Source organism: Natator depressus, chromosome 5 (genome assembly GCF_965152275.1).
Source record: "Natator depressus isolate rNatDep1 chromosome 5, rNatDep2.hap1, whole genome shotgun sequence".
In the NCBI taxonomy this organism is placed as follows: domain Eukaryota; kingdom Metazoa; phylum Chordata; order Testudines; family Cheloniidae; genus Natator; species Natator depressus.
In genome coordinates, this window is record NC_134238.1 from 114,676,239 (window position 1) to 114,692,554 (window position 16,316).

The 16,316-nt window shown below is 39.8% G+C and overlaps 1 protein-coding gene across 4 annotated transcripts in view; it reads right to left on the bottom strand.

Annotated features, from left to right (window-relative positions):
• LINGO2 (leucine rich repeat and Ig domain containing 2) overlaps positions 1-16,316 on the bottom strand; it is a 777,598-nt gene that overhangs the window by 159,347 nt on the left and 601,935 nt on the right. The window contains exon 1 of one of the 4 annotated variants that reach the window (XM_074953494.1): positions 13,082-13,213. The exons of the other annotated variants lie outside the window; for them this stretch is intronic. Coding sequence (XP_074809595.1) covers positions 13,082-13,120 — 39 coding nt within the window. The 5' untranslated portion in view covers positions 13,121-13,213. Of the gene's footprint in view, positions 1-13,081; positions 13,214-16,316 lie in introns of those variants that run through there. 4 annotated transcript variants of the gene reach the window in all.

A 16,316-nucleotide genomic window follows, 5' to 3' on the forward strand; every position in this document is an offset into this window, starting at 1 on the left:
GATCTTCATCCCCTGATATATCACCCTTTGTGACAGAGAGGGTTCCCCTTATGAAGGCCAATCCTTGGCTTGTGTGATGGAGGACACTGGGTGAGCATCTTGTGTTTGGGCCATTCCAAGCGTGTAATGGCCCCCATTACAAATTATAAATGAGGGCAGCTAAACCAACTAACGGGAGGGTGTAAGATTAAATACACCTCAAATCCCCTCAATTACTCTTCCTAACTGATCTCCCTTCCCTCCCGCCCCCCTCTGAAAACAAACTGGGTGCACTTTACTCTGCATTCCTATTTATCCCCTACTTTCTGACCAGCTTACACCCACTGCACAAGTCACACAGCCATTTAATTCACTACTGAATTTGGCCCAGAATAGGAAACATTATCCACATCTCCTTTAAACAATGTTTGCTATGTGCATGGGTTCCAATATTTGTAGTTTGGATGAATTTGGAATTAGTAACGAAGAAATTCAGTAACATTTTTGTTCAGGAAAGGCAGGATTGGAATAGACACCTTGCAGGGAGAGGATCTTAACAACAAATGCATTACACACTTCTCTAGATGTGCTATTGAAAAAGGACAGTCTTTATATGTGTAGTTGAAAACATGGCTCCATGTATAGGAAAAAGGTAATGAACACTCTGGGAGGTTAAGGCAATAAGGAGAAAGGTCAGCAGAAACATCAGTGCAAAGGAACTCTGGTCTACGGTAATAGTAATTTATAAAGGAATAGTTCTAGAATGCTGAAGATTTATTTCAAAACCCTTTACAAACATTCAGTCAACCTATTCACAACTGGTGAAGTAGAAAAATATTATCAGCCCCATTATACAAACAAGGACTTAAGCATGGAATGATTAAATGACTTGCCCAAGATCAGGGAGTGTGACAGAACCAGGAATAGAAGAACCCTGGGATGAAATCCTGGCCCATTGAAGTCAATGTCTGAACTCCCACTGACTTCAGTGAAGTCAGGATTTCACCAGTCTCCTGACTCAGGCGTGTGCCTTTGCTGAAAGACCATCCTCCCATCCATGCTGGTGTACATGACCCCATCCATGGTACTTCAAAAGTTTATGAGAGTGAAGAGGAAATACTGCAGTTAAAATATAGATTTAATATTACATTATTTAGTTTGGCAGAATTTTGCTGTCTCTCTCTATTTTACTGGGCTTTGCCTCACCTTTCAAGGTCTTCTTTTCCATGTTTTTGGCAGGTGCAAACAAAACACCAAGACCCCTGTGTGACAGATATGGCAATGTCCTGCAAGATCCTTGAAAATTCTTACTGTATTAAATTTAAGTATCTTTGGAGTCCACTGTATTAAATACAAAAGCTATGTATTACTGTGGGCTGGGATTGTATATAACCTTTCTCTGGTGGGAGGTGGGAAGTGTTATGAACTTCAAAGGACTATATTGAACATTGTCCCAGATAAAAATGGACTTTTGCGACAAACAGCGTCAAGTGGTTTGCCTGGGGAATTTCTAGGGGGAAAATACAAATTCCCCATCACCCATTATGCAAGAACCCAACTTTTCGACAGTACACCCTGAGGAGGGGACCATTGTCTGTTGATTATCTGCTCCCAGAGTCTCAAGAACCAAGGCCCTACCTTTACAGTGGAAAGACTAACCTACTCCTGGGGCTGCTGCTAGGTCTGAGCAAAGGATGTTATGAACTTAGGCACAGAAAAACACTCTGTGGGATTTGAAGGATTTATGCCTGCCAGAGCCCTGGTTAGAGTTGGAGGGGTGATCTCTCGTAAGGTTATTAGTATATGTGTAGGTTCTTTTATTATTTTAAATATATTTTTTCTGTAATGCTTTCACCTTAAGAATAAATGCACTTGCTTATTAAAAGGCCTGTGGTAACTTGTAGCTGCTGGCAACTACAACTGTTCATAGCCTTTGAAGAGAAAGCAAAGGACAGATGCTGGCCTGTTTAGGCAGTCTGGCTCACTGGGAATATCACAGTATAGGTAGGGAGCCTGTGCAGCCTGGAAAACCCTTGGTTAGAAGAGAGAGAGAGATGTGGCTCTCTACCCAAGAGAGCTGACAGCTGAGGAACTATGAGCCTAGAGTCTGTGCCATTGGGTGGACCAGCAGGGGGAAATACATGTGCAGTTGCCCTCAACTGTGACACCTTGTTTTAAAAATGATGATAGATGTGTAAATCCTAGAAACAATGCTGTTCAATTCTGGAACATGCATCTCTTGGCAAGAGTCTTCTAGTATGTGGCTTCATATTTACCTGTTCAATTTCTAGCCAAACAATCTACCAGCCTGTGGTAGAGAAAGGTGGAGAATATATGAGAAATGGAGCTACAGAGGTAAGAATGGGACAATAGTGGCTTTGGCTTCTTATGACAAAGGATTACTATTACAATTTGTACCAAGAGTCAGTATGGACATGCGGCTTCACCTCATCTCCCCTGTTATCTGAGTATTTGTATGGGTGTATGCCTGGGAGGTAATAGTAATTTCTTAATAATTTCTTAATAGGAATAAGTAACGACAGTCAATGCATTTCTGTGAGTTGCTGCCCTACTCAGCAAGTTAAATTACCCAACTTGATACATGAAATGCACCCAATCATTACAATAACTCCTACAAATACACAGTGTGTCATGTCTTGTACTTAAATACAGTAGATCAGACTCTTTTTCTAACAGTGTATTCCAAGGAAAGTGGTATAGTACGACACACACTTGGTATTGTGCGGCAGTGAACTTTGATATTCAGTGTTTCTTTGATTCCTCTGAATACACTGTGATGACTAGGAGGCATTCCACAATATGCGCCAAACTGGTGAGCTGTCCCTAAAAGGAATCCAAAGGACATAAAAGTCAAAAAGAAGATAGTAATGCCCGAGCTTCCCATAGACCTTGTTTAATGCAGACTTCAGAAGCTAATAACATCTATTATTTTATGTCTCTGTAGCCTCTGTCTGCCTCATGAGTCCCAGAGAACTTCAACAACTAACATATATACACAGAGCTGGACTTTGGGACCCAGAAACCTTGTAGCCATAGGCCTTTCATGAAAAGTAAAGGGAAATTTTTAATTTTTAAAAAGAAGGCAATGGGAGTCCTTCCATGGACTTTGGATCATGCCCTTAATCCACAACCCTTTTCCTTGTGAAGACAGCTTTTAAAAATAACCTGATACAAAGTGACCACCAACGTAAAAAGGAACAAGCAGCTGGGTTCTGCTGTTGCATCATAAGGCTGACAGAGGGGAAATCAAAGATTCTCCTCCCCTTCCCCCTATAAACACTGTCTGTGTAGAACAAGCCAGTTACATTTGAGTTGTATACCAAAACATCACCTCTCTGACCTACCCAAGATTCTTAGGTTGGACATGGGGATAGTGAACATAAGAACGGCCATATTGGGTCAGATCAAAGGTTCATCTAGCCCAGTATCCAGTGGCCAATGCCAGGTGCCCCAGAGGGAATGAACAGAACAGGTAATCGTCAAGTGATCCATCCCCTGTTGCCCATTCCCACCTTCTGGCAAACAGAGGCTAGGGACACCATCCCTGCCCATCCTAGCTAATAGCCATTGATGGACCTATTCTCCATGAATGTATCTAGTTCTTTTTTGAACCTGTTATAGTCTTGGCCTTCACAACATTCGCTGGCAAGGAATTCCAAAGGTGCATTGTGTGAAAATGGTATAATAATGGTGCACAGGAATTGGTTGTATTTGGGATGGGATAATAACAAAAATTGATTCACAGGCTTGCCTAATCATACCAAATCCTGGTTTGTAAGGGCTTGATGTTGCAAGAAGCTGGGCACTTTGGCTCCAGCGAAGGATTTAAGCACATATTTAAGTCACAGGAGATGCTCAATGTTTCACAGGTTTAGGCCCTTAAGAACTGGCATATATCTTACCTGGAATGGTTAGAAAACCATGCAATCTGATCCAACTGGAATTGACTTATTTTCTCTCTTTTCTCCTATAACTGTCACATGCAACTTATTGACCTGTGCAAACTGGCACAAAGCAGGACAGCTGTTTCCACTCCTACTCAAAGTTCCTGGAGTCTCAAGGTTATTATTCATTTTGATTAGACTGACAATCGGTGGACAAATCGTCTTGTGGTTAGCTCAAAGGATTAGGAGTCAAGAGACCTTAGTTCACTTCCTACCTCTGCCACAGGCTGTCTGCCTCACCTTGGGTAAACTACTTCATCTCTCTGTACTTCAGTTTCCTCATCATCTGTAATAACACTTAGCATATGTCACAAGGGGATTGTGAAGATTAATTAATGTTTGGAAAGCACATTGAAAGTCAATTGATTGAAGGTGCTATAGAAGTGAATTATCATTAATTGGTCAGTCTGATAGTACATTGTAATTGTCATAACTAGAGATTCCTGGGCAAACTATTGAGGAGGCTAGTGAGGTTAGTGGAGGAAGACAGCTGTATTTGTACTCAGCGATGCTTGCAGAATGACACAAACAAGGTCAAGAACAAGGATCGCTGCTGACTAGATTATGAGCATCATTTTGTAACTTTTGTTTTAGTAGTTTGGCATTTTGTTGATTTGTTACAACACTTTTTTTCATCTGTAGACAGAGAATAGAACTTTTGATCACACAATTAATGCCTTGTTGTGACTACTCCAAAATAAAGCTGTCAGTAATGTCGAATTCCCATCAGGCTAAATTTCAACTCAAAAAGCCTTAAATCAAAGTTGATTACATGTTGGCCAAAGAGAGAGAGAAACTACAGGCTGCAAATATTGCATTTCCATTTCTGGACTCTTTGAAACGTTGCCTCGTATTGCAGCCTATTTATTAGAGTAAGGCCTAGAACAGAATATATATTAGTTCACTGCTAGAGAGGAATGGTACATTGTTCATAGTTTATTATCCCTGTGGGTATCATAATGACTTTCTACCTGTATTAAATCCCTATGTTTTGGTAACGAAATGCATGCTCTTATGCCCTAATGAGCACTTGAACATAATTTATAATCAAATGTTATGAATTTGCAATTTGCAACATTTCCCATCGCAACACATAAGTACTCTTAATATATATTCCAAGTTCTAACTACCTTTACGGATGGATCAGTCACTCATGTTAACATTGGCCAAATCTTCAGCTATAAGGATAAAATGGAACCCAAACAGAAATGGGTCTCAGTCATACCCCTCAACAGGAATACACACAAACAATGGGAATTTGAAATAGGTCTGACAAAATCACTTATGTAGTTTACACACACGAGGGATTCCCCGTTCCTCTTTACGTGGTAGTGGATAAGGGGCTTTGCCACTTACTTTTGGCCAGATTCTGCCACCCTAACCCTGACATTATGGATGATCTATAGTTGAAATACATTTGGATTGCTGGCTTGTCCTCCCTTGTACCCTAAAAAGTGCAGGTTTGTTTTTTTGGCATCTGAATCTTGTACTGCAGCCACAGGGTGGATAAATTGTATTTTAAATAATGGTGTTATTGGATAAAATGAGACAAAGAAAGAGATTGTGTGACTCCATAAGGATTCCAAAGCCCATAAGCATACTTCCTGTGCTGATTTCCAAATTTATCCATGGAGAGAAAGCATTAGCAGTTTGTGATGTATTTCTTCAGAATTCTGCTGGACTGCATTTAGCCTTTCCCCATTTAGGGTTACAGATACATTATCTAGAACTACAGCATGCTATCGACCTCTCTTTTGACTCCTGTCTGAGAGAAAAGAGGTTCTCAGGGTGTGTAAAATGCTACTTTCTTGATGTGAAAGTTCTCATTCTTTACACAAGGGATGATATCCTGGCACTATTAAAGTCAATGAGAGTACTCCGATCAATTTCAACAGGGTCGGAATTTCACCCAAGTCAGTTATTTCATTGGAGTGATGTCCACACATTAATAACATGGAAAGAGTTTCCTTCCCAGGATTTGGAATTCTAGCATGACTCTATTCTGTATATATTCTAAGATTGCCTCCATCACTGCAGCATCTGAGAGCTTTCCACTAGCACATTAAGTAATGTGACTAACATCTGTCACATCTGGTTTATTCTTTCACTCATCTCCCCAATCAACATTTTGATTCAAAATAGCTGATTATGTACAATAGTCAATAGAAGTATGTGGTTGATTTATGACCTCTGTTATTAAAATGAAAACACTTGTTTGACAAGACTGCAAGCTGTTGGGTTTTAATTTTAAGATTTGTTTTATCTATTGGTGCCATCATATAGTTACTGGTTCCAAGATTCAATACAATCTTGGGATGAATGGAAAAGGGGTACAGGCAATTAGCAGGTTAGAGAACCCAAGATGAAGCACATAAGAGCCAGGTCCACAACATTCTTGTTCAAGGAGACCTGGCGATGCAACAAATTTCCAGAGGAGATAAAGTGAATCTAGCATCTAACCATATTTAGGAAACACTGCAAAACCCTCCTCTCTGTAAGGGTGGTTCTTCATAAGAGTGACACACTTAACTCTAACACCTACTTCCGCCCAAATGATCCCAGCCATCAATCAACAAAAAATAAATGCTGTAACAAATCAACTTAAAAATAAAAAGCTTATTAACAAAATCTAAAGCAAAACCCCTATCCCCAAACAAAGTGTTAACCCTGTGAAGGGAAAAAGTGAAGAAATCCCATGAAGTCCACTAGGGACTTCTCTATGGCTAAGATTTTATTATAGAATCATAGAAATGTAGGGCTGGAAGGAACCTCAAGAAGCTATCTAGTACAGCTCTCTGCACAGAGGCAGAACCAAGTAAACACAGACCATCCCTGACAGGAGTTTGCCCAACCTGTTCTTAAAAACCTCCAGCGATGGGGATTCTACAGTTTCCGTGGGAAGCCTATTCCAGAGCTTAACTACCCTTATAGTTGGAAAGGTTTCCATAATATCTAACCTAAACCTCCCATGCTGCAGATTAAGCTCATTACTTCTTTTCCTACCTTCAATGGAAAACAAATGATTGCAGTCCTCTTTATAACAGCCCTTAACATATTTGAAGACTTATCAGTCTTCTTGTCTCAAGACTAAACATGCCCAGTTTTTTAAACCTTTCCTAAGGTCAGTTTTTCTGTACCTTTTGTCATGTTTGTTGCTCTCCTCTGGACTGTCTCCAGTTTGTCCCCAGCTTTCCTAAAGTGGGGCATCCAGAACTGGACACAGTACTCCAAGCTCAGGCCTTACAAGTGCTGAGTAGAGTGGGACAGTGTCTTACGTACAACACTCCTTCACCCCAGAATGATATTAGACTTTTTCACAATTGCATCACATTGTTGACTCATATTCAATTTCTCTGTTATTGTTTATATTAATTGGGTTGAGTATCTGGTCACCATTAACCCTTTTAGTGAAGACTGAAGCAAAATAGGCATTCAACACCTCAGCCTTCTTGATGTCATCAGTTATTAGCTCTCCTTCTCCACTAAGTAGAGGACCTACACTTTCCTTCATCTCTCTCTTACTCCTAATGTATTTAAGAACCACTTTTTATTGCTTTTTTCCCCCTTGCTAGGTGTGACTCATTTTGTTCCTTAGCCTTTCTTATTTTGTCTCTACATGCTTGTGCTGGTCTTTTGTCCTCCTCCTTAGCAATTTGTCCATGTTTCATTTTTTTGTAGGATTCCTTTTTGATTTTAAGGTCAATAAAGAGCTCCTGTTGGAGCATCTTACTACTCTTTCCAACTTTACTTTGCATCGGGATAGTTTGCAGTTGTGTCTTTAATATTGTCTTCATGAGAAACTGCCAGCTCTTGTGAACATCTGTTCCCCTTAGATTCTCTTCTTATAGGATCTTAGCTACCAGTTCTGAGTCTGTTAAAATCTGAAATCTATCATTTCATGACCACTTTCACCCAAATTGCCTTCCACCTTCAGATTTGCTATCAATTCCTCCCTGTAGGTCAGAATCAAATGTAAAATAATTGTCCTCTTGATTACTTCCTCCACTTTCTGAAACCAAAAGCTGACCCCAATACATTCCAAGAATTTATTGGAAATATTTTGTTTTGCTATATTTGCTTTTCCAAGAGATATCTAGGTAGTTAAAGCCCTCCACCATCATTAACTACCAGGTCTTGTGTTATGGATATTTCTGTTATTTGTCCATTACCTACTCCTGATTTTGTGGTCCACAGTAGACCCCACCAGTATGTCATACCTGTTTTATGTTTACACAGAGACTTTCTACTAGTCTACCTCTCACCTCCTTCTGTGCCACAGAACAGGGGTATATATTCTTGATGTATAATGCAACACCTCCTCCCTTTTGTATGCTTCCTGTCCTTCCTGAAAAAGCTATACACCTCTATACCAGCATTCCAGTCATAAGACTTATCCCAAGTCTCAGTGATGCCAATTAAGTCTGAATTTAGCTTATGTTCTAATACTTCCAGATCTTCTTGTTTATTCCCCATACTGCTTGCAGTTGTGTATAGATATCGAAAATGTTGAACAGATTATCCCAGTGATTTCCCACTTGTTGCCGTTATGACCCTATTGTAATTTTCCATGTTCCCCACAAATCTAGCCCTCTGTGAAGGTCTCCTTTTATAGGGAAGGCTCTCAGATACTATGGAATGGGCAGCAGTAAAAAACATCAAGATAGAGAGTTGTTTTCTTGTTTGCATTTTTAAAGATATAAACAATCATAAGATGTTTCTGTCTCTAAATCCTGCTGCAGCTGCCTACCCATCATTATGCATATCCTTTCTGTATTGTTAAGGATTTGAAAACACCTGGTGGCAAACCTTGATTAACATACTATTTGGGAGGTCCTTTTATGCTACTTTTCTAACCCCAACAGAATGAAGTTCTTTAGATCAAGGATTTAATTGTCTAAGTGCTTGGTGCTGTACGATACCCAAAATTAGAGAATGTTTTTTCCCTAAAGAGGTGAAACTCAAGAAAACAAATACTGGATGTACTAGGAACATAGAGGAGAGTTTTTTTTATTTCTATTAACTAACTTCACCAGATAGAAATTATTTATTTGAAAAAAATCAAAGACAGAACCGAAATAAAACCCTGAGAAATAAAGCTGGACATACTTATCACACAACAAAACAAAAACAATTAATGGACTAATAAAGGCTACTGGTGGTGTACCATTAAAAGCACTGATTTAGGAATTGTTGCCTCTGTTCCCAACTTTGCCTCTGTGTGACCTTGTGTTTTTCACTTACCCTATCTGTGAAATAGGGATAATACTTATATACGTGTAAATGGTCTTGAAAAAAGTGCTACCTAATTATAGAGGGAGGCAGTGTAGCCTCATGGATAAAGAACTGGTCTGGGACTCAAGACCTGGGTTCTATTGCTGGCTCTGCAACTAGTCTCCTGGGTGACCTTAGTCAAGTCACTTCACACATCTGTTCCTTGGTTTCCTCATCTGTAAAATTGGGCTAATGATACTAACCTCCTTTGTAAGGCAGTTCGAGATCTAATAAGAGCTAGGTAGTATTATTATATAAGTCTTATGATCTGGGGGACCTGACTTAAGATTTTTTTAATGCTTGGGTTGGCAATAGTTCAGTACATTTGTATTGACCCAGGGTGACAATGCACACAGTTCAACTTTCCTCAGAATGTCTTATTCCTGATGTGATGGGGAGGAGAGGGAGTTTGAGCTATGAGATTTTATATATTAAAGACTAAATCAGCAACACTATGCAGCAAAATATTTAGACAAAATCAATCCCTTGACTAAGTGAATTATGTATATATAATATACCAAAAATCATCTCTTCGATATGCACACTGAATAGAAGATCAATATCATTAAAAAGAAGACCTCAAAGATTTAAAATTATAGACTTGGAAAATTCAATAAACTAAATTAAAATGATATTGTTGAACATCTAACATCATGTGCATATGTTAAATGGGACCTCCTAAACACCCTCCCATCACCTAATCACATCACTCTTGAAATCCTGCTAGCAATTCTGGATGAGATTCAAAACCATCACCAGAGTTTAGCATGTTTGTCTTTGTGACTTCTTACTTCTACAATGATAGGGTCTGAGTCTTCTGTCACTGTGGACTAAATCAAGAGAATCAAGTTAACGGAATTACAGCAGCGTAAAGAAAATGTGTTAGAGGAAATGGGCTAGATCATCTCCTCTAATATATATATATATTTTGTAAGCAAAAGGATGTGGAATATAAAAGGATTTACTTAATGTACCACCTTTGTTTAAATATCTATATCTGTCTATATTGTCTATGATCAAATTTGTTTTGAATTAGAATCAACATATTTAAATGTCTAAAACAGCCACAGGGATAGAGTCCTTCTCAAGAGTGAATCCAAAATGACAGAACTAATGAATAGGTCCTTGAGTGGTTTAGGTTGCATTTATGCATACCTAATCCGGTTAAGACAGATTTATTAGGCAAAGGTTGTTGTAAGTGAACCTGTGGTTTTTCCAAGTGGGAAGGAATGCCACACTGGGGACCAGCAAGAAGTCTTTTTTCTAGTACAGAGAAGCAGTAGAAGGAGGAAGGCAACAGAGGGACATTGGAAAAAACATGCAGGACAAAATTATATTCTGCACAATTTAAACCAAGAAAATACCCATACAGAAAAAACGGTTTGGGTTTGAAAACTAGGGTTTTTTTTTTGTTCTTTGATCTGTATTGTCCAGATAACTGGTGTCTTGTTAAATGTATCTCATATATCCTAAAGCACAAAAGTGATGCCAAAATAAAAATACTACAGGATAGATTCAGCCCTATGCTTTGTGAGGAGACCTTGGAAGGCCCTGAAAAGATGAGGGAGGGTGACTCAAGCACAGGGAATCTCCAGGAAGTCAGCCAGAATTCCTCCAAAATGCTCCCTGACAACACGTAACAGACCACTGGCTACATTACTTGGGAAGAGGCTGCAGCATACTTCCCCTTCTGCATGTCCTCAACTCTGTTAGCAGGCAGAAGGGAGAGGAAACCATGCCCCTGGGCTCACTAGAGTTGGGTGACATTTTTCAACTGAAAACTTTTCTCCAGCAAAAAAAAATAAAAAATAAAAAATAAAAATGCAGATTCAGCTACACCACAATATTTTGCAAATTGGGTGTGAATTTTGCCAAATGGTTTTGGTTGGAGAAACAAAAACAACTTTTCCAAAACAAATAATTTTGAAAAAAACCCCAAAACATTTTGTTTTGACATATCCTACATGAAATGTTTTGATTTTTCAGTTAAAAATGACTGTTTCAAATGTCCTTTAATTTTCTTTTAAAAATTAAAAAACACATTTTAAAAGCTCAGAGTTGAAATGTAATGTTATGTTTGACCCCAAATTATTGTTTTCTTTCTTTGAGATTCACCAAAAAAATTCCTTTTTGGTTCAAAATTGTTGGGGGTTTTTGGTTTGGTTTTGTGTTGTTTTTTTAATTGCCAGTGAACTGAAAAATCTGGTATTCACCCAAATCTAGTACTAACCCTGCCCCACTTCAGACACTTAGTATCCATGGGATAGCTAGGAGTGAACGCTCCCTGTTTGGACTCTAGACAACCACTCAGCCAGTGGGGCTGGAACTAGGGATGCTGTCCCACCCCCTATTTTGTAGTAGTAATAACACCAAGAACATATAAAAGCAATGGGGAGTCCTTGTGGCACCTTAGAGACTAACAAATTTATTTGGGCATAAGCTTTCGTGGGTTAGAACCCACTTCATCGGATTCATGGAGTGAAAAATACAGGAGCAGGTATAAATACATTGGTTGGGTCATTACAAAATGACCAGTGGTTGGGTCATTACAAAACCTAAGCTTAATTTCCCCAATACTAATTTCTCCCTACTGTTACTCATGCCTTCTTGTCAATTGTCTGTAATGGGCCACTCTCTTACCACTTCAGAAGTTATTTTTCCTCCCTTGGTATCCTGCTGTTAAACGATTTATCTCGGTAGACTGACCTCACACTTGGTAAAGCAACCCCCATCCTTTCACGTATTTATACCTGCTCCTTTATTTTCATACCATGCATTTGATGAAGTGGCTTCTAACCCACGAAAGCTTATGTCCAAATAAATTTGTTAGTCTCTAAGGTGCCACAAGGACTCCTCGTTATTTCTGCTGATACAGACTAAACACAGCTACCACTCTGAAACCTGTCACCAAGTACATAGTTTCCATCATCAGCACCTCCACTATAATAATTGTTCCAGCACCCCTGCACTCAAAACTCCTTATGTCCCTCTTTCTCTTAAGCACAAAAGCTGGTCAGAGTCTGACATTAAGAACAATACATAACTATGTTATTCTAACACATCCTGAATTTTTTTAACAGGTGTTCTGTAGAATGACATGCTACTAGCCATATAGTACATCACAGCTCCCATATGGTCTGATTTATAAGAAACTTGTCCACTTGCAGAGGTGATTACCCATATTCTTTACTGATGTCCTCCCCCCTTCTCCCCAGATGCAAAAGGCACCATGCAGACCACCATGAACCACATTATTGGACCCACCCCTGAGAAGCAGTAATGTTATTTTCTCTCCTTTAAAATTAGCTTCTTGAAACAGAATCCATACATAGTTCAGTATCCCAGTGTTTTCTCCTTTTGCTTTAGAGAAACTGCTAGTTAATCTTGCAAGTTGCCGTTGCCATTTACATTATTGCTGGCATAGTATTTATATGTTTAAAAAACTGAATTAGAAACTGAACGTTTGTATATGTCTTTAAGTAGCAGGAAGATCACTCTTTGATGTGAACAATGTTTCCTGTTTGTTTTGCTTTAATGAAGTGTATATCACAAACATGAAGGGAAGGGAGGAGGTACGACCCTATTTCAACTCCATCCACAATCCTAAACCCCACCTACAATTCCCCAGTATGTTTTCTCCCACTAAAATAGCTAATGTTAACATTTAAATAATCGTCAGATTTCAGAGAGTTTGGAGTAAAACAAATCCTGGTCCCCTCCCAATTATTTGGTGCAAAGCAGTTATGTAGCTCCTCCATTGCTCCAGCCTCTCTCTCACTCTCTTTCTCACTAAGAAAGGCATGTTATGTTCACTTCAATATAGGTGCAAAAAGTACACAGGGCCAAAGAAAGGGGAGGACCTGTACCAGACAGTGTGCTGCCCCCTTCAGACAGTGGCTGATCATCAGGAGGTGGCACGGAGAGATAATGCTGCAAGCAGGAATTGTTTTGGGGAGGTTCTATGGCCTGTGCTATACAGGAGATCAGTCTAGATGACCCTTTTGGCCTTCCATTCTGTGGGAGGAAAAAAAACAAAAAAGTTGAAACTTGAAGTTAATTTTCAGAGTTAAAAAAATATCCAAGCAATTCTGAGCAAATCAATTTTGATTTGACTATCTCTAAAGACAAACAAGAACAGAGCAACATAAATTCAGTTTCTGAATTAAATGAGCGGCAGGTCTGATCAAATCAAGGCCATTCTATATAATGCTTTGCCTGGTTCTTATGCCATACACTCTCTTAATTATGTATACTCTGCCTTAAAAATGAACATATGCAACAAGTCAAGTGGAAAGGTATATCTATGTATTCATGAGGTTACTCTTAAAATTCACATTGTTCTTGCCAAACAAAGTAGGAAAACCTTAATGAAAGCATCCAAACAAGTTGGCACTCAGTTTTGTTAAATCAATCTGCCTTTCACGATGTAGTGACTGAACATATTTTTCCCCCCTTGCTCTGATACAGATAAACCTGAAAAAAATTGCAACTGCAAAAGGGTAACAATGTTTTGATGGTGGCAGAGCTACTTCATTGCACATTGCTAAATCAAATTAGGGGCCCTGGGCTTCCTTTGCTTCTGAACATTACTTAAGAAGTTTAAAATAAAAGACATTGCATACATAAATGCACCAACAGTGAGTGGTGGAGTGCAGCTGTGTTTTACGCAAACCGACTCGGCATTTGCTTTCCCCCTCTGCTTCAAGCGTCATATCCTTAATTCTCCAACCTCTACTATGTGGAGCCACAAAGCACAATCTCACATGGAATCTCTCTCTTAAACCAAAGCCCATGGGGAGATGTTGTATCAACCAGGCAAGGTACTAACAAGCTTCAATAGGACTTCATTTTCAAAGTGGAAACCTCTTTACCAAGCTGCTGCCGCACCCTCTGTAGCTTTCTCCCAGCCTCTCAACTCCTCCCCACTCCTTCCTGTTTCCTGTCCTTTCTGACTCCCAACAGCCAGTGCTCCCAGTTCTAATAATTACAAACAGCATCTAAACACCACATTCCCTCCTCTCAAGAAACTCTCCCAATTAAAATAAACGTTATTGTTCTAACCACAGCAACAAATATGAAACAAGACACTGTTGGCAGAAATATTACACTGAAAACACTGTAGATACTACATAACAGTCTCTAGTCCAGACAGGTGGTCGTGTGGGTCTGACAGGCCGTCTCTTAAGCCTCGGTACCAGTGCAATGTCTTGTTGTGTTGGTACTACGGTGAAGTCATCCAATGCAGACTGGGTGTTGGCATAATCTCCTCTTGGTGCATAGGCAGTGCAAGATAAGAAGCATTCCATACCACCCATCAGAAAGTCGATAGGTGTAAGGTCCCTTCTTCTCTATGATTTTAAGAGGAGCTGTGAATTTATGGTCCCCTTTGCGTAAAATTCCAGGTTTTCGTATTCTAATGAAGGAACCACACTCGAACTTTGGTTCCTTAGCACCCCGCTGCTTGTCTGTGAAAGCCTAAGACTTTGCTTGGTTCCGTTCAACTGTTTTTCTCACATCATCCTCATTTGGGGCATCAGGTCGTGCCTTTAACAATCCAGCAATGTTCAGTTTAGTATTCATCTGTTTCCCATGCAGTAACTCTGCGGGTGATCTTTGCGTTATTGCATGTCATGTAGCCCGGTATGCTTGCAAGAAATCAGTTGTGAAGGGTATCCATAATCGCCCTTTCAGTTTAGCCGTTTCCAAACTGTTTCAAACTTATGTTAAACCGTTCGATTTCTCCATTGGCTTGAGGGTAATATAGGGATGACCTTCTGTGTAAAATGTTCCTCTGTGCTAGAAAAGTTTCAAACTCCAGGGAAGTATATTGACTACCATTATCTGAAACCAGTTCTTTGGGGTTACCTTCCCTGCTAAAAACTGAAGAGAGGAACTTAATTACTGTAGCAGAAGAGATATGCAATGTAAGCACTACCTCAGGCCATTTACTGAAATAGTCTATTAAAGTCTATGGCATAACGGCAGTCAATTGGAGCAGGATCAAAGGGTCCTACAATGTCAATCACCACTTTTTCCCATGCAGATTCAGGAAGAGAAACAGGCTGTAATGGAGGGGTACATGTCACTGCTGTCTTATCATGCATTTGGCAAGTGACACAGGATTTGATGAGTGCTTCAGTTTGAGAGTCCATCCCTGGCCACCAATACAGATCCCGTAGTCGTTGTTTGGTTCCGACAATTCCTTGATGAATATCGTGTGCCAAGTGTATGAGTTTTGACTGTAATTCTTCTGGAACAAGTAGCCGGTGTGTACCTCATAGCACATAGCCATCAAACAAAGAAAGTTGATCCCGAACTCTAAAATAAGACCCAGTTTTGCTGCCAAGGTTTTTAGGGTGACTGGGCCATCTCTTTGTCAGAAATTCCCATAGTTTTTGTTGAATTGGACACGCTGAACAAGCAGCTTGAAATTGTTCTCTTGTAACTGCAGTGAGAGTGCTTGTAATAAGCACAACCACTACATCCTCATCCTCCGGTGGACCATCTGGTGAAGGCACAGGCAGGCGAGAAAGGCAATCAGCGACCACATTTTGGTTTCCAGGCTTATATTCATAATTGACAGAGAGTAGTCTTGCAGACCAATCGGGCAATACGGTATCTTGCTCTTCCCAGTCCTTTCATGGTGAGCAATGTCGTCAAAGGGCTGTGGTATGTGTGCAACTTGAGCGTCCGGCCCCACAGGTAAGTTCTCCATTTCTCTGTAGCCCAGACACAAGCAAGTGCTTCTTTTTCGATTGTAGAATATTTTCTCTCAGCGTTACTTAGTGTCCTTGAAGCAAATGCAACAGTCCTCTCTGTGTTGTCCTCATGCAGTTGTGTGAGAACAGCCCCAAGTCCACAATCAGAAGCATCAGTAGTTACAATTGTGGTCAATGCAGGACTGAACAGTGCAAGTACTGGACTATGTACAATCAAGTCTTTCACTGTTTCAAAACTAGCTTGTGCATCCATTGTCCACACTAAGGTTGAACTTCTCCATAGTAATTCCTGTAACAGTTCAATGACAGAAGCATAATTGGGAATGGATTTTGCATACTAGGAGGTAAGACCCAAGAAGGAACGTAAGGTTTGCAAATCTGT